Source organism: Urocampus carinirostris, chromosome 3 (assembly GCF_059441175.1).
Source record: "Urocampus carinirostris isolate Australia breed hairy pipefish chromosome 3, RoL_Ucar_1.0, whole genome shotgun sequence".
Lineage (NCBI taxonomy): Eukaryota > Metazoa > Chordata > Actinopteri > Syngnathiformes > Syngnathidae > Urocampus > Urocampus carinirostris.
Genome location: NC_142351.1, coordinates 49,343,855 through 49,370,855, shown reverse-complemented (window position 1 = coordinate 49,370,855; position 27,001 = coordinate 49,343,855). Strand labels below are relative to the sequence as shown.

Sequence of the window (27,001 nt, the reverse complement as noted above, 5' to 3'; positions counted from 1 at the left end):
CAACGGGAAAAAAAACGATACCGAGATAGAGGCTTCCGCAGCGAACTCCTTTGACTGGATTGATTTGCCGTTTCGTGATAGTCGGTGTATACCGGATGGTACCCATCATTGACAAATTTGCCTTTTTCCGTACAGATTTCCTTGTACGTCGCACTTGTCTTAAAATGCATAAAAAAACGTACTTTGTATGGCAAAACCGTATAGGTTGACAGGTATGCATTTGGTGGTCTGTTTCAGCATGACAGAGATAACAAGAAGTTACAATACGAAGGAGTAGAACAGTTGAAATGCATTTAATTTGTTATCTACCTTAAGGTTTCACATAATATGCTCCAGTTTTTATGAACAGAATCTGTAATTGACATGATTTTGTTTTCTTTTGCCAAGGTACACATTTTTTAAGTATTTCCGTTTTTGAAGTTCCTAAAATATCCAACCAGTAGCGTCCTAATTCTTGAAAACAATTTCATTGTGATACTTGATGGAGTCGGCATAGTTTAAATGTGGATAAACAGTGTTTATCAAATCAACTTTAGATGACAAAATTGTGACGATAGTGCAGCAACTTGAATAGAATCTTTCTTTCTTTCTTTATTTCTTTGATTATTTCCTTCCTTCCCTTTAATATACTACTCCGGTCGACGTTTCTTGTTTTTTTTTTTATACCAACTGGTGTCTGAGCTGAAATAAATTTGACATCCCTGGATTAAAGCAACAAAAACAACCTAACGAGCCGTTTTGGATCCGAGAGAGCCGGAACAGTCGGTTCTCTATCAAGAGCCGGAATTCCAATCACTAATACTGGAGCTCATCTTGAAGACAAAGTCCCCCAAGATAACGTTGTATACAATAATAAATAATTTGCTGTGGTTAGTAAATTTTGTATAAAATCAACCAACTCTGGACATCTTGTCAGAAGGGTTCACGTCAAGGTCCATTGCTAAACACAGGGTGGCAGCATTGTTTCAATTCTGTACAGAAGAAAACATTGGTCAGCTAAAAACCAGAATCCCCCCAGAGTAAAGAGATTAGAGATGTAGGGTCGGCAGCAAATACTAAAACTCAATGGTCTGCGATGATATAGTCACGTGACTTAACTGACATGCGCAAGAAAGAGTTCAAACCTCTCGTCCCATTTATTGGTGTTTTTTGAATTACTTTTATTGAGCACAAATCATCAATTAGCAAAAGTAGAAAAAAAACTATTTGCAGCGAGAGACGCCAACATTACGTTTACTGTACAGTAATTCTGTTTCTAACTTAAGTTACCTTTTCGAAAAAGTAGTAACTTTAACTAATTACTTTTTTTTTAAAGTAAGGTTCCCAACACTGCATTTAAATAATAACAGAATGTCCTCTTACCAGCCTTCTGTTCCAGAATCTTGACAGATACAGTATGTTCTAGATCAGGGGTCTGTGAAAAAATGCCTGCAGGCACCAGGTAGCTTCTTAACGAAAGCACAGGTGCCCGCGGACCTGTTCTTAAAATAGTGCTTGCTAACTGTGATTTTCTAGTGAAATAATTTTTTTAGTGCCCGACTGAGTCTGTTCAATCCAACTTCCAATGTGTAACCTGGTAATAGCATAGTAACAACATAGTAATAAGATGACAAGTTGTTATTTTAGAAATGCATATAAAACTTCGTGATAACTAGTAACAAAAATCAGCTTTTAGCTTGAAAAAGGTTGGAGACCCCTCTTCTAAAAGATGCCATGCATCAGAGTGACGGTATGGTAGCTCAAAATGCATGCCTTGTGCAACGACCATGCTCATCCTTCTCCCTCAAGGTCAATCGCCAAAGAAACTCGATACAGTACTTTTAAAACCACCCGCGAAAAGTGAAAATCCACAAAGTAGTGCCCCTTCAAAAATGCTTAAAATTTTTAATTTTTTTTGTATTTTTTTCAGTTATTTCATTTTATTATTCCTTTTTTTTAGACCCGCGAAGTTCTGAACCCGCGAACGTGGAACCGCGAAATAGCGAGGTCCCACTGTATATTAATCTTCTTTAGTACATTTATCTAAAATGCATATGGAATATACTATTTTACATTGATGTTAATTAGGGATATTTTTAAAAGTCCTAATCAAGATCGTTCCATAAATGAACACCTTTACGGGTGCGCAATGGCTTTTCAATGTTGTGCGAGAATATTGGACTTTAATGTTATGGAATCCCTGCGATGATGACTGTCTGCTCTGTTGAAAATCAAAGTTTGTTTATATGTTCTTTATACCCAGCGCTGTACATAATCCTAATAGCTTTCTTCTGTAATCGAATAAGCGATTCTATATTGCTTTTATATGTGTTTCCCCAAATCTCTATAAAATACCTGTCACGTAAATAAGACAAACTGAACTAACCTTACATTATAAGAAAGGGTTTTGTCAAATTTAAGCCTGCATCTACTCATAACTGCTATTATTTTTCTAATTTGGATTGTATGCTCTTTATATGGGGTCTCCAGCTAATATCATGGCTAATAATGGGAATACTCTAAGAAATGTATACTTTTTAACTTTACCTATTTTAACATCACCTATCTTCATTTGTATTTAAATCTTTGGATTTCCCATATACCATAACATTTGTTTATGATACATTTGATTATATTATTTACATATGCCGTTATTTTACTTTGTTGGTTCTTTGGTCATTTCTGCTTGCAATTTATGTAGATTTGTATCCAAGCCTAATATTACAGTGACTTCAGACATTAGAATATATTATAATTTTGATAGTACCTTAAATTAATACATTGATCAAATCTGATTCATTTATCTATAATACAAATAATAAAGGTCTTAATACAGACCCTTGAGGGACTCCACAGTTAATGCTCATAGGACTTGAATTGCTGTCGCCAATCTGTACATATTTTGATTTATTTAAGAGATGTGATTTAACCCAGTGATGAGCAATTCCCCTTCTTCCTTTTTCTGTAGCTTTAGAAGTAGTATACTGTGATTTATTCTGTCAAAGCTATCTTCAAATCTATGAAAATGCAGACAGAATGTACCTTGTTGTCTATTTTTTGTGTTTTATATTCCACAAGATCAATCACAGTTGTGTATTGTATTCTATATGATTTACTAGCAATACTATTAGAAATTTGAAAAGTAATTTCCTTGTTGTTTGACTTTCTTTTGTGTGGTACAGTTCTGTTATTCATTTTGTTATCTTTCTGCAAGGCAAAAAAAAAATAATAATAGGGGTGGGTACTTAACATTTTTGGCTTCAGCTTACTCCCTTTGGGCACATGTTTATGTATAATATTTTTGCATTGTTGAGCATTTTTGAGAAAATATGTTGTTATACCTTTTTTGATTAGTGGTTGGTACTGTTTTTTTTGAGTGCTGTGCCCTATTAAACTTCATTCACTGATTCAATGCCAGATCCGTACAATTTATTTTCTCTAGAGCCATACCGACTGTCATCTAGTAATTTGTTCTCGTTAATGAGACTTTTCAAACGTGTACAATCACAATTACCAGAATCTTTAATAGTTGAGCAAGTATTGATATCGGCTTACCTTACCTACCCCTTTATCTTCCCCACCAAATATACCAGTGATATAACAACAATTGTAATGATATTAATAACAGTTTTGATATAAGAATAGCAACAATAATACTAGGTTAAACTTAAGTAGTACCCTCGATAAACCCTTATATACCATTCAGTCGTGAGTCATATTATTCTTGGGGGTGATGATCATTTCCAAATATTTCACAAAAACAAAATCTGTTTTTGTTCATCCAAACGTTGATTATTCCCATGCCGTCACACCAGTGCCTAATGGCCTCGCTCCCATGAATATTAGATACACTTTCCCTCACCCTGCAACTCAAATCTGATGAGCCAGCCTTATGCCACAGCAAGCAATCAAAAGTGCATTGAGATCATGAACTAAGGATCAGAAATGCTAAAGGCTAGATAACTAACTTCGTGCAAAGAGTTATTCAAGTGAACTTTCGTGAAAATTAGACTAAAGGCAAAGGATGACAATCTCAATCTCAATAAAAGTTCACCGCGTCACTCTTTTTTTTACAAGGATTATATTTATGATTGTCGGTATTATAATGACAGCAGAAGGTCTCTGGAGGGAGATTAGCCTCAATTTCAGCGTAGTAACAGAGATGTTTGGTCACGAGCCATTAGTATGTCAGAATGAAATAGAGAGAGGGGAGGGAGGGTGGCAGAGAGACTGAAGAGGAGCAGAGGTTCTCTTCATCCTCATACGTGAGAGATTTCTTCCCATTCCTGTCGGGCTCCCAGGCTCCCAAACTTTCTTCTGTACTAGTCTTTCTCTTGGATCAAGTGTGGGACCATGGGAATTTTTAATATGTGATCTTACATGTAATGACATATATAAGTAAAGTAAGGAAGATCAGCATCGCAAGAGGACGCAATCATGGCTGGGGACATGGTAGTCGGGATGTTGTACAACTTATTGCTGCCTCTTAACTTGCTAGCTGGTGAGTTTTTGCAAATTTATATATATATCATATATATATATATATATATATATATATATATATATATATATATATATATATATATCATATATATATATATATATATATATATATATATATATATATATATATATATATATATATATATATATATATATATATATATATATATATATATATATATATATATATATATATATATATATATATATATATATATATATATATATATATATATATGCACACACATATATGGGTGTGTGTGTGTGTGTATGTGTAGAGATGTATAGAGGCTCATTTCTAGAAACCGGCACTCCAGGGTTGTACATTTTGTTTCCTGATCGCGTTAGAAAGCTAACAGATGATTAGAAAACCCTTCTGCAAGGATGTTAGCACACATTACAGTTTAGCTGGTTCGAGAAGTTATAAAACTGACCTTTCTTTGAACAGGTAGAGTATCTGGAGTATCACATTTGCGTGTTTGATTAAACCTTCAGAATGGCCAGAAAAAGATAACTTTTGTGTAAGACCCAGCACTCTATTCTTGTTCTAAAATATGAAGCCTATTCAATGCATGAAATTGCCAAGAAACTCAAGTTGTAGTCTCTTCAGAGAACAGCACAAACAGGCTTTAACTAACCAGGGTAGAAAGATAAGCGGGAGGCACATCCAAGCAAAAGGACAAGTACATTAAAGTCTGGAATTTGAGAAAAAGATGCCTTACATGTCCTACACTGGCACCCTGGTTGAATAGTACCTGCAAAACACCAGGGTCAACATCTACAGTTAAGCTCCAAAATGCGAGTGGCAACGAAAAAGCCATATCAGAACCTGGCCAAAAAAGAGATAAATATGGGCAAAAGTACCTAGATATTGGACATCTGATTGAATTGATAAAAGTGTGACTTTTTCAAGGAGACAAAAAACTGTCTGGGTGACAATGTTTTTACACTTTTATTTGCTTTTAACTAAGAGTACCTACAGAAATATTTTATAACAAAATGAATGTTAATGGTGATAATAATGAAGATGATTGTACAACAGAAAAAATTCAGTAGTGCTTTATTATTCTATTACTTGACATTCACATAGTCCTGTTTACATGTTATATTTTATTTTAAAAAAAATGCACACAATAGTGTTAATAGTTTAATATTTTGATGACTTATGTAGTAATTGAAATATTAAAATTAAAAACACATAGGAAAAAAACATATGTGCACTAAAATATCATAAATCACAATTGATTGAGAGTAAAACAACATAACACCACTAAAAGGGCAAATCAATAGCTATATTCTAATCTCTAAAGTATGGACCATGCATGAACACAAACACTCATGGTTAAGCGCTCATGGATGTGCACAAACTATATCTTAAATCCACATAAATTGTATGTATTTTTCATTTCAATGTGAGATAGCAGAATTAATGTCGTCTGAGAAGTAAAAATAAAGACAACGTTGCAGTGGTAAAAATGCTTGTGTAGTCCTTTTTTTACCAATGTATTTTACACGTTAAAATCCATGATCCATTTTATAAAGCGCTTGCCAATATTAGAATTGCAATTGAGCTGAAGCCAATTCTGGCTGATTTAGAGCCTGAGTCTGGTTCACCCTGCATGGATCATGATTCAATTGCAGATATTACACATTTTGGAGTCATGAAAACTGCTATTTCTTTTAGAGAATTTATGTCCCACAATATTATCAGTGTAATTTAAACATTCCGACAGTTATAAAAAAAAAACTTCTAGATTTAGAAAAAATCTCATACTGATATTACATAAATGTAGTATCAGTTTTCATACATATTTTAATGGTGGACTTGTACATGTTCTAAACACGGTTTTGTATTACCTGCTCAAGAAATAGCAACAATGTGAATGATAATTTGGTGGCACACAGCTTTCATTTTTAGACTGTAAACATAAAATGCTGAATCATAACGCAACGACACATTGTTCAAAGCTCCAAATATCAATTGGTATAACATACCTGTCGACCTCAGACAATTCCTCCCATTATTACTGATTGCAATTACCATTTTTAAGTGATAATAAACCTTACAAGCACAACGCAGAACATATTTACTGACAGTGAGATGGACTATGTAGGATTAAAAACAAAGATAATTTCGGGTTAACAAGTTTTTATTATTTACCAAATAGACATCAGAAATGATTCTTTGGGTATCTTTGTTATTTCTTTCCCCACTTGCAGTAAATTAAGTGTTGCTCATGTTTAATGGCAGTGCAGGATTTCGCAAACCCCATCTGTTCTACAGTTGGTTTGTTCTCGAACAGATTCTGTCAAAATTGAGTTTAATTTGCAACAAAGATGTCAGAATATCAGTTCTCATTGTCTTCCTAGACTTGATAACGTTGCTGTAGGCTACCAATGAGATGAGATGATCTAGATGAGAGCTGAAATGAGCAAGTCGATATCGGTTTAACAAAAAAAAAATGTTGAAAAAAGAAAAGAAAAAAAATATATATATATATGTTATACAGCACATATGATTTAAAATGATCAAACACTTATAAAATACATGGAAAATATATACGTTCATAGTTGTGGAATAGTGAGAGATGATTTCTTTATCATTCCAATTGTTATTATCTGTATATCATTAAGTCTTCGTACGGGTGCTTGAAATCCTTGAAAATGCCTGAATTCAAATGCTTTTTTTTTAATGGTTTGAAAAGTGATTGATTTTTGTGTGTAGTGCTTGGAAATGATTTAAACTGTTGCCATATTTCTCGACAGTCTTACTCAATTGACCACGTATTAAATGAAGGAAAAAAAGTCTGCTTAAAATTGATGCTGACACTCTGGTGGATTTGATTTGCCATTGCATTTAATGGCAGCTTACATTAGTTTAAATAGCATTGTCATATTAGGCGTCATTGCCCCCTAGCGTTAAAATTCATGTCAGTTTATACCAGCCCATTGACAAAAAGGTTGTGGATCGCAGATAGTAAATACAAGAAGCAAGATGGCAACTTTATTTTAGTAATCAAAGTCAACAACAACAACGTCAAGAAATCGTTCTTTTTTTTGAACATACTTTGTCCATAAGCCAGCATGTTAAATGGACAAAAATAGTGTCTCTGATGACTAGTAAATATATACAGTAGCTAAGTTCACAAATATGTTTAGCTTTAGAATAATTGAGATTACTTTCTCTACAGTTTGATGCATCGAGTGCTGTCAGTAAAAAAAAAATCCAGAAAATGTGATATTATGTAGACCCAAAAGGAGATGACAGCAAACACTAATGAAATGGGGCAGACAAACTCAGTTTCAATTACATTTTCTCATACCCCATTCAGTGATTTATAGCTGCTGGTTTAATATTTTGGTTAGGATTCATCAAATGTTCTGATACTTTTTTAAGCCAAGCAGCACTCAGCAACCTCAAAGAACAAAGCTATGGATTAATTCCCATGGAATTTGTTCTTTTAATGGTACTGGAGAAATTGGAAAATTGGCTTTGAAAGTCCTTAAAAAGTGAAAGAATTTGGCCCCGAAACAGGTGCACAAAGCCTGATTGTTATAAGTATGAACTTCATCAATTATTATTTGTTTCCTCATTACAGCTGCAGCTTTTCGATACAATTGGCTCTCTGTGATCTACTTTCTGTTTCTACTCAACTTACCATTGATCCCGAATCCAAGTTTGCTCACGCTGAAAGGTGATTGTCCTCTTAGATTTTTGGTAACAATTCTGTTTGAAACACAACATATATCTGAGGTTGAGGATCGTCCATCCATCCATCTATCCATCCATCCATCCATCCATCCATCCATCCATCCATCCATCCATCCATCCATCCATCCATCCATCCATCCATCCATCCATCCATCCATCCATCCATCCATCCATCCATCAGTTTTTCCTCTCGCATGCTTCTTGGATCTTAATTTATATGATTTGCTGTCAAATTTATAAATAAACACGAGAAAAACATCTGCTATTATCTTTCTTCTATTTTAATACTTGATTATAATAATGATTTTCAACTGTCATACAATTGTAAAAAGTGGCTAACCAATGCTAATGGTAAAACCAAACATTCTTTCTAAGCCTTGGCACTGAGTGTCGATGCAGTACTTCGAAATATACTACAACAGGACTTAGCTTTAAGAATGGTCTGCAACCAATCCTAGATTCATGCTGCCTCTCATGCAATGCAAGTGAGAGGAAAGATCCTGCTTACTTGCGACCTAATAAAAGCTAAGCAGTATGACTAGAAAATGGATGGACGGGATGGATGCCGAGGTCTCATGCTGTAAATTGATGATGCTTGACAAAGACAAAGTTAGGTATTCTAAAGAGTTGATTTTGGCCTAATAATTTTGACAAAAATAGATAAGAAGGACTCAAGAGTGCAGGATCGTGACAAATTTTGTCAACTTCGAAAAATGTCCGACCTTATGAAAAGATACACTGTACATTATTATTTGTTTTAAAACCCATGCACTTGGGAGTACAATGTTATAATTTCTTGTAATTGGGTCAAAACTATCTTCATTTTATTTTTCAATTTTTTTTCAACAGAAAGCAGGTACATTTGAAACTTTTCTTTATGCTTTATTTCCTTTGAGTTACATTTATTCTAATATGTGTGCTTTTGAAATTAAAATACATATTTGTCATTTTTATTCAGTTAAAAGTGACCTACAATAGAAGACAGCGTTGATCAAATCTTAAGCGTAGGTGTGCAATTGGCTTTACCTTTCGCACGTGCGTCAACTACCTCTGTATGAAACAGTGCATTATGTAATAGAGCAGGTTCTGGATTATCCCCGAGTCATATGTAATCATAGTAGGAGCTACATATGGCTCACAAGCCATAAGTTCCTGACCCCAGCCATAGTGTAAAAATTCCAGTCCTTCCCAGCTACCCCTCACACACAAATACGCACTTTGTAAAAAGGATGTGGTAGGTGCAGTCAAATCAATTATACATAGCTTGGTAATTACAGTGAGGAATTAAAAAATGTGAAGTCAGCATTTTGCCATTTTTTTTTATTTTCTGTCCATCTAAAAACTGTTTGCCTTTCAGTCTTTAAGTCTCTTAAAGCTCCATCCAACCCACAATGACGTTCAGGCTACTAAGATGAGCCTGCCTTCCTCAGCCTAAGTGCCCAAGTGTGTGTGCAGCATTGTGCAAGGGTCTGTACATGTGTATGCGTGTATTTGTCAGGTTTATGGAAACCAATGCTAACTCACAGCTTTTGCGAGATTATGTATGATGTATATGGATAATAGGAGAGAGGTTGAAGTAATATGAAGCTTTTACAAAAAACGAACGTCAATAACACGATGCTGGCTCAGCTATAATCGTTAATACCATGTAATGCATTCAACCTTATTTTACAAATATCCAACAAAGCCAAAGTGGGACTTCTACTTTGTTTGATAGAATCGGTTTTAATTCAGTGGTGAAATTCAAATAATTTGGTAAGGGGTCAGTCTACTACCATCATTGAACACAAACACTGTTAATACAAATTTAAATGATTAACTACAATAATACTACCCAGTCTACTCTCAAACTTGCCACAAAAAGGTGAAAAACTATAAATCCATCCATCCATTATTTGCACCGCTTAACCTCAGTAGGGTCGCAGCCCATCCCAGCTATCTTCAGGCAGTGGGCAGGGGACACTCTGAACTGGTTGCCAGCCCGTCACAGGGCACTCAGAGACAGACAACTCACTCACTCATTCACACCTAGGGACAATTTGGAGTTACCAATTATCCTGCCACGCATGTTTTTGGAATGTTGGGGGGAAACCGTAGTACCTGGAGGAAACCCACACACGCAAGGGAGAACATGCAAACTCCGCACTGGAAGGCTGGTAGCTGTATTTGAACCCTTGACCTCAGAGCTAACCACTCAGCTGCCATGCCCCCTGTGGAAAATGATAAAGCTTGTCAAAGAAAGTAAACACAAGAAAAACACTTAGTAAACACTCGTAACAACTTGGTATACACTACTTTAGTAGAGTATCTAAATGCTTTGAAAGTTTGCAACTTTGTTTACTCAAAGCTGGGATGCGTCGTTTGAGGTGTCAGTAAAAAGTTTTAAATTATTATTTTTTTTTCTATTAAATGTGTGTTAACAATGCCCGAATTAGTTCAATGAGTCCTATATGAGTCCTATCCACCACACCCATTTGCTTTTATCTTAAAACTGTTCTGGGCAGAACTCATTAGGGAGGAGGTTTGGGAGTTGGGAGAAGTGCTGGGTAGTGAGTGACGTCATGCTCATTTTTTTCATTCCCATTTGTTAGTGTATCATGAAAATTGTGAACGTAATGAGACCGTCTTTACGTACATCCAAATGCCAAACCAAACCCCAAGAAAGATGAAAAAAATGATTTATTCAAGTGAACCTAAGAAATGCATATACTCGCACGCACATTATAAATGAGCTGGAATAGGCTTGAATATGACACAAGACGGGATGGTGGAAGCGAGTAAAAAAGTCACAAATTCCATACAGGTCCTTTAATGTAGCGCCATTTTTATATTCAAAATGTTCTTATTTAAAAACAAAACAAAACAATAAAGCCGCTTTAAACGTACTATGTAAACTGCAAAGTCTTAATTCAGACTCTCATTAAACTGGAATGATTTCCTAAAAATGTTATGCCGTGTAGGTATTTGGTATTAGTAGAATATATAGCAGTGGTTAGCGCTTGTGCGGCACAGTTCATGTCATGGGAACCTGTCGTGGGTTCAAATCCAGCTCCAGACTTCATGTGCAGAGTTTGTATGTTCTCCCCGTGCTTGCGTGGGTTTTGTCCGGGCACTCCGGTTTCCTCCCACGTTCCAAAAACATGCATTTCAGGTGAATTGGCCAGTCCAAATTGTCACTTGTTGTGAATGAGCGGATGAGTTGTCTGTCCCTGTGTGCCCTGCGATTGGCTGGCAACCAGTTCAGGGTGTCCCCTGCCCACTGCCCGGAGATGGCTGGGATGGGCTCCAGCCCCCCCGCGACCCTAATGAGGATAAGCGGTACGGCTGATGAGATGAGTAATATCCATCTGAGTTTTTTTCCATGTTGGGGGCTGTCATTTTAAGGAACACAGTCTGAGAAAATCAAACAGACTTCAGCTAATGACCAATCACGGCTCCTCTTCATTGGTTGTGAGCTGTACTTTGAGCGTTTATGAGGAAAGCCTCACCCCACAGCCTTTTCAAAATGAGGTGGTTAAAAACAGGTGATTTTTACTTTTCAAAAGTTATATTAAACATATTAAATGATCCAAGCGACATGTTAAGCCTGTGAATTCTCGCACGTGCTCAAAGTTTTCTTTAATTCTAGGATGAAAATGGTGAATGTAAGAAAAGGACTGTTTCAAATACAGTCCAAACCCCCAAAAAGACGAAAAAAGAAAACGTTTATACGAATCACCGTCTGACACGATGTGCTCGTTTTTCTCTTGTTTTGTAGGCCAGAGAAAATCCATCGGTGTGCCAAATCCAGCCTGCGAGCTGTAGTTAGCCCACCCCTGGTTAACTGGCACACTCATTTATGTGCAGTAAGTGTGGGTTAAGTGACGATATGAATTTCTGTCCTTTTATTTTTCTCTTTAGGTAAAACAGGGAAGTTCCTGCGTAGGATCATCTACACTAGTTTGATGTTTCTGGCCCTGCAGTGCTTCATGCAGATCCCTTTTGCCTACATCACCCCACAGGGTATAGTAACAAAAAAGGGACTTTTATAGCCTTCCAAAATTACTATGTACTGATATGAAGTGTCTTAGTCAGCTTTTGTGCTTTGCATAATCTTTCAGTTAGCGGCTTCTGGGAGGATTTCCTCTACCATGTGGGCATTGTGAGGTACGAGGTGTCACATTTGATGCTATCAAATTCAATGTATTTTTAACTTCATTATACCTAGATTACAAACAGTAGTCTTTAGTGTCACAGTGGACAAGAAAGCTAGTTGACCTTTATTTTATCTGGATTTTACAGGGTCATCCCAACTGAACGTCTGTCATTTATTAAGATTATGCTATTCGGCTCTTTACAGTTTAGTCTTTAAGGGGGACTCAACCCAAATAATTACCTAAAACTAATGATTTCAGCCCCACTATATATTGCTACGAAAATGTATTTCAGTTTTTTCTTGCATATTTATCTCACACGAATGTTTCAGATCATCAAACTAGTTTTAGTATCATAGAGACAATCCAAGGAAATACAAAATGCAGCATTGAAGACTTATTAAGGCAAAAAAAAAAAATCGAAACCTATCTGGCCCTATGTGAAAAAGTAATCGGGCCACCTTTTGTAGCGATAACAGAAATTAAACGTTTTACGACAATCGGAAATGATTCTTTCACAATGCTGTGGAGGAATTTTGGCCCACTTTCCTTTGGAAAATAGTTTCAAATCTGCCGTAATTGTTTTTCTATTTTGCACGAACTGCTTGATTGAGGTCACACCACAGCATCTCAATTGGATTAAAATTAAAAGTTTGACTTAGCCACTCTAAAACATTTGATTTGGTTATTTTTTTTTTGCATCAGGTGGACCTTCAGGTGTGCTTTAGGTTTGTTGTCCTGCTGCATGATCCAAGACCACTTGAGTTTGAGGGCACAAACTGATGGCCGGACTTTGTCCTTTAGTTTATTTTAGTAAACACCAGACTTCATTTATCCATCAACCACAGCAAGTTGTCATGGTCCTGAGGTAGCAAAGCAGCTCAGACAATCAGTGTCACGACCCAGAATGGAATCTCGGACTCAATTGCGTTCGTTTTAAAGGAATCTTTATTGGATTGAGCTGACAGAGCTGGCTTTGGGAGCCGATGGTTGTCGGTCGCTGGCAGCCTTGGACGGAACGGCAGTTCCGTGACAGGTAGGCAGAATCAATACGTCTTAGCTGGCAGGTCGATGGCCAGGGCAGGAGAGTAGATCGTAACGCGGGGCAGAAACAGGTCGGAACCGAAGGCAGGAATCAAAACAGGAGAGTGGTCAATGGTACTTGGTAATCTGGAGAAATAAGTAAAAAAGTAATCATAATTTGTTCAAATACTCTTGGGAAGGTTTGCCAATGTTCCCAGTTTTCTCCACTGTGGATAATGGCTCTGACAGTGGTTTTCTGGAGCCCTACAGCCTTGGAAATGGCCTTGTGACCTTTTCTGGACGGATAGATTTTAATCACTTTTTTTTCTAATTTCCTGTGGAATTTCTTTGGATCATGTCATGTCAATTGTATACTTGAGATTATGTAGCCTATCTCACTTCGTCCAACATATTCAATTTAAGTGATTTCTTAATTCAACACAGATCGTGACAATCAATTTTGGGTGTGGACTGTGTAGTTTAACTCAGCTTCCACAATACTTTGGTTAGTTACAGTTGCTTTGTGATTTGACAGGGGTAGGAGGCAATTACGTTTTCATATACCTGTAGGACTAAATAAAGAGGAAGATCTTTACTTACACTTTAAATGGTGATGCACTCGAGCTCTAAATTAAGGAATACAAGGTCCCAAATTTTGAAATTATGAAATCATGAAACTATTTCACATAAACTTTGTCTGAATTCAATCTTTGATTTGGTGCAGTTTTTGGTTTAACTTATTTAATGAAGAAAATAAACCTGAGACATTTCTATTAAATTTTAACTTCCAGATTCAGTTCTGTCGATCCAGGAAACATTGTGCGTCTCTTAGCACCAGACGTAGGCCTCCTCGTCACAACTCTCTTTATAATGAGACTCTGCAAGAAGCTACTGCGAGCTGCACCTCAAGTTAACCTCCACGAAAACGGGATCCCGCCCTCTGACTCTGAGGTAAGAAGTCAGGCAGACAAAGTGAATGAAGAACCATCTGTGACATGACTACCTGTTTAATTTCTGGCAGGATCTGGAGACCTCCGACACAGAATCCGATGCAGGAAGCGAAAGCTCAGAGAGTTCAGATCAGAGCTCAGATGAGAGCACTGTGCCGGTTGAGTCAGCTCCACCACAGTTCGTTCAGAAGCTGCTGATGTTTGCAGCTGGCCTGAGGTTGCTGCTGTCCACCATCATGAACACAGCAGGAAAAGTGGTTGTCACTTTACTACTGGGAGTTGCAGGTAAAGTGCAGCAGGTACACAGTACATAGACATCAGAATTGGCACCCTTTTTCAGGATGTGTCATAGCTTTTGGAATGGGAAATGTTTTGTTTGTGTGTGTATCCCCAGGTATCACTCTTCCGTCCATAACGTCTGGCGTATATTTTGGGACATTCCTCGGATTGGTGTGGTGGTGGGTGATTGGTCGATCGATGAGTCTGCTTCTCTTCAGCTCTCTGTGTGTGATGATGAGCATTTTTTGTGGAGGGCACCTTCTAGTGCTATACATCTACCAGCTACCCTTGTCCCAGCAGCTTGTACCGCCTGATGATATCTATGCCAGGTATCCTGTTATCTGTAAAAGTCGGTGGCCGTCGGTGGATTCACAACTATGCCTTCAGCTCCATAGCAAATTATTGATTTGTCGTTGGTGAACGAACCTGTTCTTATTAAGCAGCCAGCTTTTGGAAGTGAAACTTATCTGGGAGAACTCAGGTCGGGGTGGATGAGATTTTACCGCCTGGCCCCGCCACGCACCCATTTTCAGGGTCCGATGGAGGTCTGCTCACTTATACCGCCGTTATCCCCGTCGCGCCAGACGGGCGCTGCCACTGCTGCTTCACCCCGTACAGCGGAGGAGCCAGACAACTTTGCTCAAAGTCCACTAGCTTCCGTTCAGACACCAACTCCAAATCTGAATGGCTACAAAAACTGCTCCCTCCAATTCTGATTCTATGGGCTAAAGCCTTCAAATCTCACCCTGAAGGCCTCAGGGTAGATTTCTGAGCCTAGCAACGAGTAATGGCGTATATGTGATTAAATGCTTAAATATGAAAGCACACATCTGAAAGCAGAACAAGAACGGAGATGCAATGAAAGGAAGATGACAGACAATTATGAATTATTTAATAAGTATTGAAGGACAAAATATAATTAACATCACATGATTCAGATATTTTTGGAGTCAGCAGGGAAGGCATCCTCGTGCTGCACCTATGCAGTCAGGCAGAGCGAACAAAAGCTAGTTCACAAGTTTTAGGTTTGAAGAGTAGTAAAATAAATAGAACAAATACCAGAGTCAATGTTTATTTAAACAAGATCCAGCAATATAATCAACAATTGACAAGACAATAGAGATTGTTTAACATACATTTTAGTAAAAGAACACTCAAATTTGGTTTAGGGTGTCAAAATATAAACATTTTAAATTTGATTAATCTTGCTTTATTAACCATGTTTTAGTTTTATTTCTGTTCAAGATTAATTAATGGCCGCTAATCTACTCAGATTTTGGTTGATAAACCTATTGTCAGTCCTAAAATCTATTGTTATCCTCCCTGATAGGATTTCAGAATCAATTTAAATCTTTATTTTGGGGTCAGAATTTGAAGTTACACTATAATGCACTTCAAATTTCAATTGAAATTCATATGAATGACAAGTCTGTTCATCAAATAAGCAAGTAAAACACAATTCTGATGTTTTCTAATTCAGGGAATCCCAAATCCACAGATATCACTGGTTTATCTAGGTTTATGATTCCACAGTCAAGGTCAAAGGAAAAATTCCATTCCTACTGAAACCTCGATGCAGAGCTTTGTGATGAATCAGATCCTTATTGAATTCCTGATCTGGGGTAGCTTGCCACTTAGAGCTGTGTTTTTCAACCTTATTTGGTCCAGGGCACGTTTTTTTACATGGAAAAATTTTGTGGCACACCACTAACCAAAAATTGTATAAAATGACACTGTACCGTATCTTTTATTACAATATAATTTATAATACCCGCTGTTTTTACGGCACAGACACTTGAAAATGGCATAATATTTGCAGAAAAGGATTCATAAATGTTTTATAAAATTTTAAATTTTAAAAAGGGACATTGGATAATTTCTCACGGTACACCTGACGATCTCTCATGGCACACTAGTGTGCCGCGGCGCAGTGGTTGAAAATCACTGACTTAGACAATTTCCAATTGCCCAACCAAAGGATTTTTCCCAGCAGCGAAAAAAAATGACATTTGAAAAAAGCTAACAATAAAAACAAATTCAGTCGCTATTGTAAAGAATAAACTTTGACAACGTCAAGCCGTCTGCGGAAAGGTGTTACTACTCGAAGCTCGAGCTAGTTACAATTAATCGTAAATTTACTTAAGAAACAAGTCTAGTCAAGTAACAATATAAAAACATAATCAACAGACACCAAATGTCAAAATGAGATCTTAAATTTCATTTTAAATGTTACAATCTTTTACCATGACCAATGTTTTTTAGTGCATCAAAGAAACCTGATAATACTACTAAGAGAATCCGAAAATAAACTCACCAAAACTCGTCGGGATCGGGTATTTTGTCCTCAGTGAATCTCTCTGTCAATGGGTGGAGTCAAATGAAAAAGGGAGGCATTTGGTTTTCCAATTGCAAGCAATGTCTTGCTAAAAATTGCTATGAGAATTGCAGGTTCTGTCTGTCGTCTATGCTAGCGTGCGTGTTTTGCCACCAGTGAGCAAAAACGAAAGACCCTCAATCGGCACTTGCTATGATGGCTATGATGTCTTTTATTTATGTTCTAACTCGCTTTTTAACAGGAGTTACACATAGGTAGGGAAAAATAATTGACATCTAGCTCTACAAGGCCTAGCAAAAGTATTGTCCCTCTCTGAACCTTTCGACATATTGCCTTATTACAGGCTTCAAACTTATAGATAAAAAAACTCAAAAGTGTTTTTAAGAAGAAACAACATGTGAGACATAATCGTGAAAATAAATCGAATTTCTCCAACATTTGATACTGTGCTTACAAAAAAAAATGAAAAAGTAGGCGATGCAAAAATAATGGCCCTCTTTGAGTTAATACCATATACTACCTCCTTTTGCTGCATTTAAAGCCTCCAAGTACTTTTGGGTATGTCTTTATATGGTTTGCACATCTTGAAACTGAAATATTTGCCCATTCTTCCTTGCAAAACAGCTCACAAGCCTCAAGGTTTGATGGTGATCATTTGTTCAAATATTTATTAGATGTTTTTCAAATGATTTATAGGACTGAGGTCAGGACTTTGGTTTAATCATTCCAACACCTTCATACTGTAGATTTTGCTTTATGCTTAGGGTCGTGGTCCAGTTGGAAGGTGAGAATGATGCTTCCACCACCATTTTTGTCAGTGGGAGTGGTGTTTTCAGGGCGATGTGCAGTGTTACTCTTACGCCAAACGTAACATTTTGCATTCAGCTTAAAACGTTCAATTTTGGTCTCATCTGACCAGAGCACCTTGTTTCCACATGTTATTTGTGTCTACCATGTGGCTTCTTGCAATAGCCAAACAGACCTTTTTATGTTATTATATCAGCAAGTGCTTTCTTTTTGCCACATTCCCATAGAGGGCAGATTTATGCAGAGTATGACTAATAGTTGTCTTATGCACAGATTGTCCCACCTCAGCTGTGTATGCCTGCAGGTCATCCAATGTGATCATCCGCCTCAAAAGTTTGGACTCCAAACTTTGGAGGGACAGCTAGATCTTTATAGGTTTGCAGTGGTTGTATGCTCTTTGTATTTTTATATTATTGCTTGCAGGGTTCTCTGGGAGATATGCAAATGTTGTTGTATCCAATTCCTCCCTTAAATATTACTCTATCCCAGACCTGCCTGGTGTGTTCTTTGGTTTCCATAATCCTGTCTGTTCTAAAGTGTATATATTTCAAGGACCTCTGACCCCAGAGTAGGTGCATTTAAACTACTGGTAAGTCTTAGTGACAAACTGTTTCAGAAGTCATCAGGGAACCTCTTAGCTGAGAGAACAGGGGGGCAATATTTTTGCAACACCTACTTTTCAGTTTTTTTCGTTGGAAACATAATATGAAATGTTGAAATAATTTGGTTCCACTTTAAGATTGTGTTTTACATGTTGTTGATTCTTAGAAAATGTTTTCAGTTTTCAAGTCTATAGCCTAAAGTTTGGCAAAACGAGGCAAATACTTTCACAAGGCACATTATATTTCAGTCTCGTGTGGGATTTCTCCTTTTTCATCTCTGTCCATGTTCTAGGTTGTTCGGAATGACTGGAGTGATCAGAACGAACAGTTCGGACCCGCACATGCTCGGTCTGCATCCCAACCTTACTTGGCCCGACTTCATCAATCCTTTTGTTCTGCTACTGCTTTATTACACTCTGGTTACACTGTTGCATAAATGGGTCCATATCACAGAGGAGGTTAGTCAACACTGTTTTATTGTATCTCACACTTTGCGCTTGTATTGTATTGAATTATTACTGCAAAAATAATGACCACGATTATTTTAACAATGACAATCAAGCAACAATACGGATATTTCTCATTTGAATCACTCCTTAAATAAAATTCCAATTTATTAATTAATTCATTAATTTACTTTTACAACAGCACCAGAGCCCTAAGGCACAGCACTTTTGATTATGTCGCAAGGGTGTTCTGTCCATTAGGCGATAATGACTGTTTGGTCGGGAGGCGAGACAGGCATGAGTTGCCTATCTTGCGGTAACAGCGTTTGGTTTGCTCCCTCCTGGACTTCCAAGGGCATACTATAGACCTAACCATAGATCTCCGAAACCCGACGACCCCATAGCTGGCCCAATTGGGCTGCTAAGTCGTAGAAGCTTTCGAATTTCTGGATTGAGAATCCTTTTGCCCCAGGTTAGCTGCAGGTTCACCCGTTAAGCCTCCGTTTGCGGGATGAAGATAACATCGTTGTCAATGGCTAAGGCCTGCAGCTTGTCTGCAACCACCGTTCTCGTGCAGCTGGTGGGTGAACCTGTAGCAAAGCGCTTCTTAATAGCATCTTTGGTTAACTGCATGTTGTCTAGTCTTGACGAGTTTAGGCTCTCTGTTAGAACGCAGCTATGGCGTGATCACCGTTCTCGGATCCCTTATTGTCAGACGAAAGGAAAACTGAGATCACTTGCACTCGCTTCTTCGTTTTTATTGGAAGGAAGGAATGACAAGACGTGATTCTTCGATCCGTTGTTTGACGGATGGACGAAGCTTGACAGGCGGGTGAAGGCTTGGCGGGAATGGTCGTGGACAGGCGTAATCATCGTGTTGTTGGTCGGGGCTGGAGAAGAAGGGCGTGTTCGGAAGAGTGACCAGGAGTCAGACGGGCAGGGCAGGTCGTAGGCAAATTCGGAAACGGGTCGGCAACGGAGATCAAGTAGAAGAAAACAGGAGGCAGGCAAAGAGTCGGAGGTACGGGATTTCTGAGCAGATGGCAACAGGTAGCATAGTACAATCAGACAGTTTGTTTCCGGAAGCTGAGGATTTAAATGGACAGGGTGCGCCAATCAGCTGTCGGCGCCAAATCCTGAGCACAGGTGTTCCCGTTCCGGGTGATTGTGACACTTATGGCATAACACCTGTTTTTGAAAACAAACAAACAAAAAAAACAGCACTATTCTTTTTATATATTAAAACTTTGGAGTTCCTTATAGTGTGCTACATTTATTTATTTAAGTCGCTTATTTGGGGCAAATGATTATGCGCTTGATCAGTTCGCAGTAAAAATCTCATCGACAAGTACTTTTTATTCAATTTCTTATTCAATTCTGTCAGCATGCACACCATTTGTAACATGAATGGAAGTTGGAATATTAGACAGTGGTTAACAACTGATTGCTTGGTAATTTCTTTGGGTTTTTAGTCCTCTTAACAGTTGCTGTGATTACCTCTTTTAGGATCATGATGATGATAAGTGTCCAATCTACACTCCAGATTCCCCGCCAAGCTTCTCCAGAGTTGTGTACATATCAGGAGACAAGCAAGACGTAAAAATCATGACCTTATTATCATGTTTAAGAAAATGATAACAAAATGTGTTGATAATTCTACTCACGCGAATAGGATGAAATGTCTCTGCATTTGAATTTAAACGAATACAATGTGTTAATCCCAAAATAGCTATTTTAAATCCTGTTGTTAAGAAATTACCAGTTATAAGCAGTCGTAAAACGGATAGATGTTTCGAATTTGGTTTAAATAATATTCAATTGATGTTTACCACGGTATTAAGTGCTGTTGTGTTGTTGTATTTGAATTTCCAGGTACATACATGTAGTATTGACAGATCTTTCTAACATAAACCACTGGTAATCACTTGTTGATATGTTTTCAGTTTTGAAAGTGAATGAAGGGTTGCCTTTGTTAAAGGTTGGGTGCAGGATTTGAAAACTTAGTTACTCTCAGATTCTTCTTCTGGCTTAAAGTAATAATTGCAGCCTTGGGCAGCTTGTTCATGATGCATACATTTCTTGGACATGCCCAAATAAGCTGTTCTTTTTTTAATCTTGTAGGGGTTTGGGTTGGCGTTGGGACTTTATTAGAAACATTCAGTGTTTTTATGCTCCACTGACAAATAGAATTAAAAAAAAATGCAGGAACGAGCGACAGTCTCTCTCCAGCACACCCCAGCCGACCTTCCTCGAACATGAATGTTTTCCGCCCCGAACAGCTCTGATAAAAATAAGCTAAAAGCTGATAGGCACAATGAAAACAAAGCATAAGGGCTCTTTCAATTCAGTAGGGCATTGTTAACACGTACTTAAATGAGAAAATATTTAGCTTTAAACTTTTTAAGGACACTTCAAACGACCCACCCCCTGTTTTTTATCTAGTTGTATTATTTATTAGTTTTTATAGTGAATAAATAATACATAAATTTGAATAAAATAATATTGAAAACAATGTACAAAATGTGCCATAAAAATCTAAATAATAAGACATCCAAGCAAGTATTGGCTCTAGTGGATTAGCGTGCTTTTTAATTTCTTTTTTGTTAATTTGATGGATTAACATTAAAAGTGGATGGATGTGGATTTTTACTCACACACTAAAACATATTTATCGCAATGTTGGAACTGGCAAAAGAATTAGCCCTCAAAATTGTCTTTTCCTTTTAGCTTTTGAGCAGCACAGAAGAGGACACATATCTACCTAATGAGGTACAGGAATTAAATGTTTTAAATATTTTAACAGCACAAATATTACAGCAGTAGTCCTATTTTGTCATCCATGTATTTGTGATTTCTTTTCAAAGCCAATGATACTAATGAGAGGCAATTCGTGGCAAGGTGTCTATGGGGAGGATCAAGGAAGCCTTCTGGGAGGTGCCGGGTATACTAACTGTTACCCTCTCCCACATTATGAAGACATGCATTCACCAATGCATGGTACGCACCATCAAATACGTCAGGATGTGCTTTCTTTTTGTAGTTTGTTGCACAAAATGTAAAAATGTAATACTATTTTAATGTTGTTTCTTGCTTCTTTTATCCCTTCTGCTAGGGCCAGAGAGCCAAATTGAAATGGAGAGAACAGATCAGTCGTTGGCGAGTCTGACAGAAACTTCTCCCGACCTGGGCCCAAGTGGTTTTGTTATCTTTGGTAGAATGCTCCAAAAACACAGCTACATCAGCGGCCTTATAATCATGATGGTAGGAAGTCATTGACCATCCATGAATTATAAATAGATTTATGATTCAAATTGTTAAATTTAGCCTCTCAGATATTAGAGAGAATACCTGAACTGCCCCAATAGGTTGCTATGACTTGTCCTTGCTTTGGTGACTTCATATCTAAAAGTAGTCTTGCACACATTATCCAGTTGAACCAGTAACGACCCTTCCGTCTCGCTTAGGAACATACAGTGCATCCGGAAAGTATTCTCAGCGCTTCACTTTTTCCACATTTTGTTATGTTACAGCCTCATTCCAAATTGTATTAATTTAATCTCTTATCTCCAAATTCTACACAAAATACTCCATTATGACAATGTGAAAAATGTTTTTTTTTTAACTTTTTTTGAATTTATTAAAAATAGAAAACTAAGAAATCACATTTACATAAGTATTCACAGCCTTTGCCATGAAGCTCAAAATTGAGCTCAGGTGCATCTTTTTTCCACTGATCATCCTTGAGATCTTTCTACAGCTTAATTCAAGTCCACCAGCAGTAAATTCAGTTGATTGGACATGATTTGGAAAGGCACACACCTGTCTACATAAGGTCCCACAGTTGAGTGTGCATGTCATACCATAAACACCAAGCATGAAGTCAAAAGAACTGTCTGTAGACCTGCGAGACAGGATTGTCTTGAGGCACAAATCTGGGGAAGGATACAGAAAAATGTCCGCTGCTTTGAAAGTCCCAATGAGCACAGTGGCCTCCATTATTCGTAAATGGAAGACATTTGTAACCACCAGGACTCTTCCTAGAGCTGGCCGGCCTTCTAAACTGAGCGATCGGGGAAGAAGGGCCTTAGTCAGGGAGGTGACCAAGAACCCGATGGTCACTCTGTCAGAGCTTCAGCGTTCCTCTGTGGAGAGAGGAGAGCCTTCCAGAACGACAACCATCTCTGCAGCAATCCACCAATCAGGCCTGTATGTTAGAGTGGCCAGACGAAAGCCACTCCTTAATAAAAAGAACATGGAAGCCCGTCTGGAATTTGCCAAAAAGCACCTGAATGACTCTCAGACCATGAGAAACAAAATTCTCTGGTCTGATGAGACAAAGATTGAACTCTTTGGTGTGAATGCCAGGCGCCATGTTTGGAGGAAACCAGGCACCGCTCATCACCAGGCCAATACCATCCCTACAGTGAAGCATTGTGGTGGCAGCATCATGCTGTGGGGATGTTTTTCAGCAGCAGGAACTGGCAGACTAGTCAGGATAGAAGGAAAAATGAATGCAGCAATATATAGAGATATCCTGGATGAAAACCTGATCCAGAGCGCTCTTGACCTCAGGCTGGGGCGAAGGTTCATTTTTCAGCAGGACAACGACCCAAAGCACACAGCCAAGATCTCAAAAGATTGGCTTCAGAATCACTCCGTGGATGTCCTGGAGTGGCCCAGCCAGAGTCCAGACTTGAATCTGATCGAACATCTCTGGAGAGATCTGAAAATGGCTGTGCACAAACGTCTCCCATCCAACCTGATTGAGCTTGAGACTTATTGCAAAGAAGAATGGGCAAAACTGCCTAAAGATAGGTGTGCTAAACTTGTGGGATCATATTCAAAAAGACTTGAGGCTGTATTTGCTGCCAAAGGTGGATCAACAAAGTATCAAGCAAAGGCTGTGAATACTTATGTAAATGTGATTTCTTAGTTTTCTATTTTTAATGAATACAAAAAAAGTAAAAAAAAAAACTTTTTCACATTGTCATAATGGAGTATTTTGTGTAGAATTTTGAGATAAGAGATTATCAATACAATTTGGAATAAGGCTGTAACATGATAAAATGTGGAAAAAATAAAGCGCTGTGAATACTTTCCGGATGTACTGTACAACAGAAAATCCAAGTTATGAGAGTTTTCACTGACTGTACACTAAAAACAGGGGCTTTAAAGTCATTTTGTTGCCATGTTATTTATCTTATTATTATGTTTTTAAGTTCAATTAATATTTGAATTTGTTTTTCGTGATAAGGAAGTGTTTTATAGCTATTTAGGGTTAAATTGAACGAATTAATCGTCTTTCAGTTATTTTGTATCTGGAAATGAACAATTCTAGATATGAGCACATTCTGGGAACAAAATAATCTTGTATGTGGGTATCACTGTAAAACAAATTAAAAATTATTTATGAACTTTTTAGGGTAATTTATTTCTCAATTCCACTCATCTGCATCAAGATAAAATACTGGCCTGCAGTGGTGCTGAGCCGTCACTTGGTGGATTTAGAAATGTAGTTTTTGATCAAAGCACTATTTTGACCTGTTTATTTTTAGACGCTCAGACATTTGAAACTCTCAAGAGCCACATAAATGATGTGTCAATAGTGCCTTTCACAATAACGGTCCCAATATTTACAAAAATTATATAGTAGATATTTTCTCTTAAACAATATTGATATATTCAATGCAGTGTACTCCCTTTTTTTCTGGCAATAGAGCAACAAAATTGTAAAAATGAAGTTATTTTCAGCAACGTATCACAACAATGAGGCATACATCTGGTTCTGTCTCTTGGGACTGCAGGTTTGATTTGCGGTTACTTTTTTCTAAAAACAACTTGGATTTAAAAATGCCGCGCTTGAATACGACTATATAAAAAAAAATCTTTATATAGGCTTATAAAGGAAAATGTGAACACCTCCAGTTTGTTTTCCTACAGAAACTTAATATTTTTTCCATCATCAAACATTTTTGAAAAACCGACGGAGAGCCACTTGTGGCTCCATAGCAAGTTTAGCAAGTTTACATGATGGCTTTAAGAGAATCTTGGGATTGAAATAGATTTACGCATACCTAATATAAGTTGGTAATGCACGTTTCTCAAGCTGTTTTACTACGTGTAAGACTTCGACTGCAACATCATTGACGCACAGGCGGGCAGAAGCAGAAAAGGAGTGGGGCAACTCCCTAGCCAATCAAAATTTAGAAAACAATGCACGATAAAAATCTGTGAAGTAGCAAAACCAAGATAAGTGAATCACAATACAGCGAGGGATTACTGTACAGCAAACTCTTGTGTGCACTCCAGGTATGGAGCATCACTTACAACAACTGGCTCACCTTCGCTCTACTGGTGTGGTCATGTATCATCTGGATGATGCGAGACCGGCGGCGCTACGCTATGATGTCCGCTCCTTTCTTGGCCATTTATGGCACTGTCCTAGTGGTTTTGGGCTTTGTGAGCGGTTTGCGGTTGAGCCGGGCTGAGCTCTTCCCGGGTCTCCCCCCAGCTGTCATATCCGACTTCGACCTGAACAGTTATCACCCTGCGCCCTGCATCCACTTGGGACCTAAGGTAATGTCGGGATACAGTAAAGAAAAAAAACGATCTGCTGTTCATGTAAATAATAAGATTAATAATAATAATGAAAAAAAAAAAAGGGGTTTTCTAATATTTTTAAGTGTGTCATTGGTTTAAGTCCAATTTTACAATTCTGGACGTGTTACAGAAAAAAAGGAATCGGTTACACTTACTAGTTAGTCCATTTAGAAAGTAATTCGATTACCTCGGGTTACTGACACGCAGTAGTAGTGCTTTACTCTGAAAGTAACTATCAAGTTAAAATTACCGTATATACTCGCATTAAAGCAGACACAAGCTGTGGAGGATGTGAAGCCTTCATATTTCTTGGCTTGTGTAATCTTGAGAGCTTGCAAATGAACACTTAACGCAGACACTGTATATCCATTTTATCTCTGGGATTAGAACCACTTGAAGATTTCCTTCTGCATTGCCAGGTAATGTTCAAAACAATTTATTTTTCCACGCATTGTGTAATGTAAAAATAATTTTTAAAATAAAAAGACCACCACTCATCCACTGTAAATTCTACATGCACGTTTTCCCATTTAATTTGTTCTTTCTGTACAAGCTCCGCCAGCCACCCAGGCGCTGCTTACCATTCGCTACTGGTAAGACACAACCAAATATGTCTGTATAAACTGACCCCCTGATTTCATTATTTTATTTCATAGATGTAAATACAACTTAGATGCGAGTGTATACGGTAAGGAGATTATCAGTAGGGCAAAATTCTTGTGCTCTCTGCCTGAGACGGTGCCATCAAAACTGTATCGAGTTGTACTTTGTATGGCTGTATGAAGATGCCAACTCTACTTTGGCGACATGATCAGCAGTGTGTCGCTGGGGGACTATGGGTTATGTAATACATCTTGATTGAAGGAGGAACAGGCACATTTAGATATCGTTGAAATTCATGAACTGATTTTTGTAAATAGCAGAATAACCACCACGTTGTAACGATGTTTGAGTTACAAAATCATATTAATAACGCGTTATAAGATTTGTTACAGAGAAATGTAATTGCTTTGTAATGCGTTGCTCCCAACACTGCAAATGTAATCACTTCAATTAATTCCAATTATCCACCCCAAAAGTCAGGACAGACCAACATTACTGCTCGTAGGACATCCATCTAAGACCGATTGTTTTACATTCACTTTAAAATCACGCAAAGTGTTGACATATACAGACGGATTCAAGTTTAGGGACACGATGGCAAATGAAGTCACAACACAGCAACAATATACACACAATATGAAGGCTACTAATGATAAACAAACATTGCAGAATAAATGTCAAAATGTGTTCAAATGAAGACACCCAAAATTACTGCCCTTATTGTGTAGTAAGAATTCACAACTTTTAAATTGTTTAAGATAATGTAAATTAATATCAGTGGGCCCGTATTCTTTACTGGCAGTATCAGTGTTGTGGTGTATTCGCACCAAAATCCCTCCACAAATACAAGCGCACTTCAGTTAAACAGCGAAAGAATATCACACTGTTTTGAAGTCTTCCAACATTTGCTGAAAAAAATATGAACTCCCAATTTTGTTTCCTATGAGACTAAACCGCCAGACTTGTAAGCTATTTATTTACATACCATATACAGTTGTTCAAAAATTAAATTGCTTTTGTTACTGGCAG

The 27,001-nt window shown here is 37.6% G+C and overlaps 1 protein-coding gene across 1 annotated transcript in view; it reads left to right on the top strand.

Annotated features, from left to right (window-relative positions):
• The first annotated feature begins 4,416 nt into the window (after positions 1-4,416).
• The window catches only part of LOC148369956 (piezo-type mechanosensitive ion channel component 2), a 71,339-nt gene continuing 48,754 nt past the window's right edge, over positions 4,417-27,001 (top strand). Inside the window, exons 1-12 of the mRNA XM_088329834.1 lie at positions 4,417-4,480; positions 12,095-12,196; positions 12,295-12,340; positions 14,142-14,301; positions 14,372-14,585; positions 14,695-14,908; positions 18,616-18,781; positions 20,276-20,365; positions 21,497-21,538; positions 21,634-21,784; positions 21,882-22,030; positions 25,079-25,345. Of these exons, the coding sequence (XP_088185960.1) occupies positions 4,417-4,480; positions 12,095-12,196; positions 12,295-12,340; positions 14,142-14,301; positions 14,372-14,585; positions 14,695-14,908; positions 18,616-18,781; positions 20,276-20,365; positions 21,497-21,538; positions 21,634-21,784; positions 21,882-22,030; positions 25,079-25,345 (1,665 nt within the window). The remainder of the gene's footprint in view (positions 4,481-12,094; positions 12,197-12,294; positions 12,341-14,141; positions 14,302-14,371; positions 14,586-14,694; positions 14,909-18,615; positions 18,782-20,275; positions 20,366-21,496; positions 21,539-21,633; positions 21,785-21,881; positions 22,031-25,078; positions 25,346-27,001) is intronic.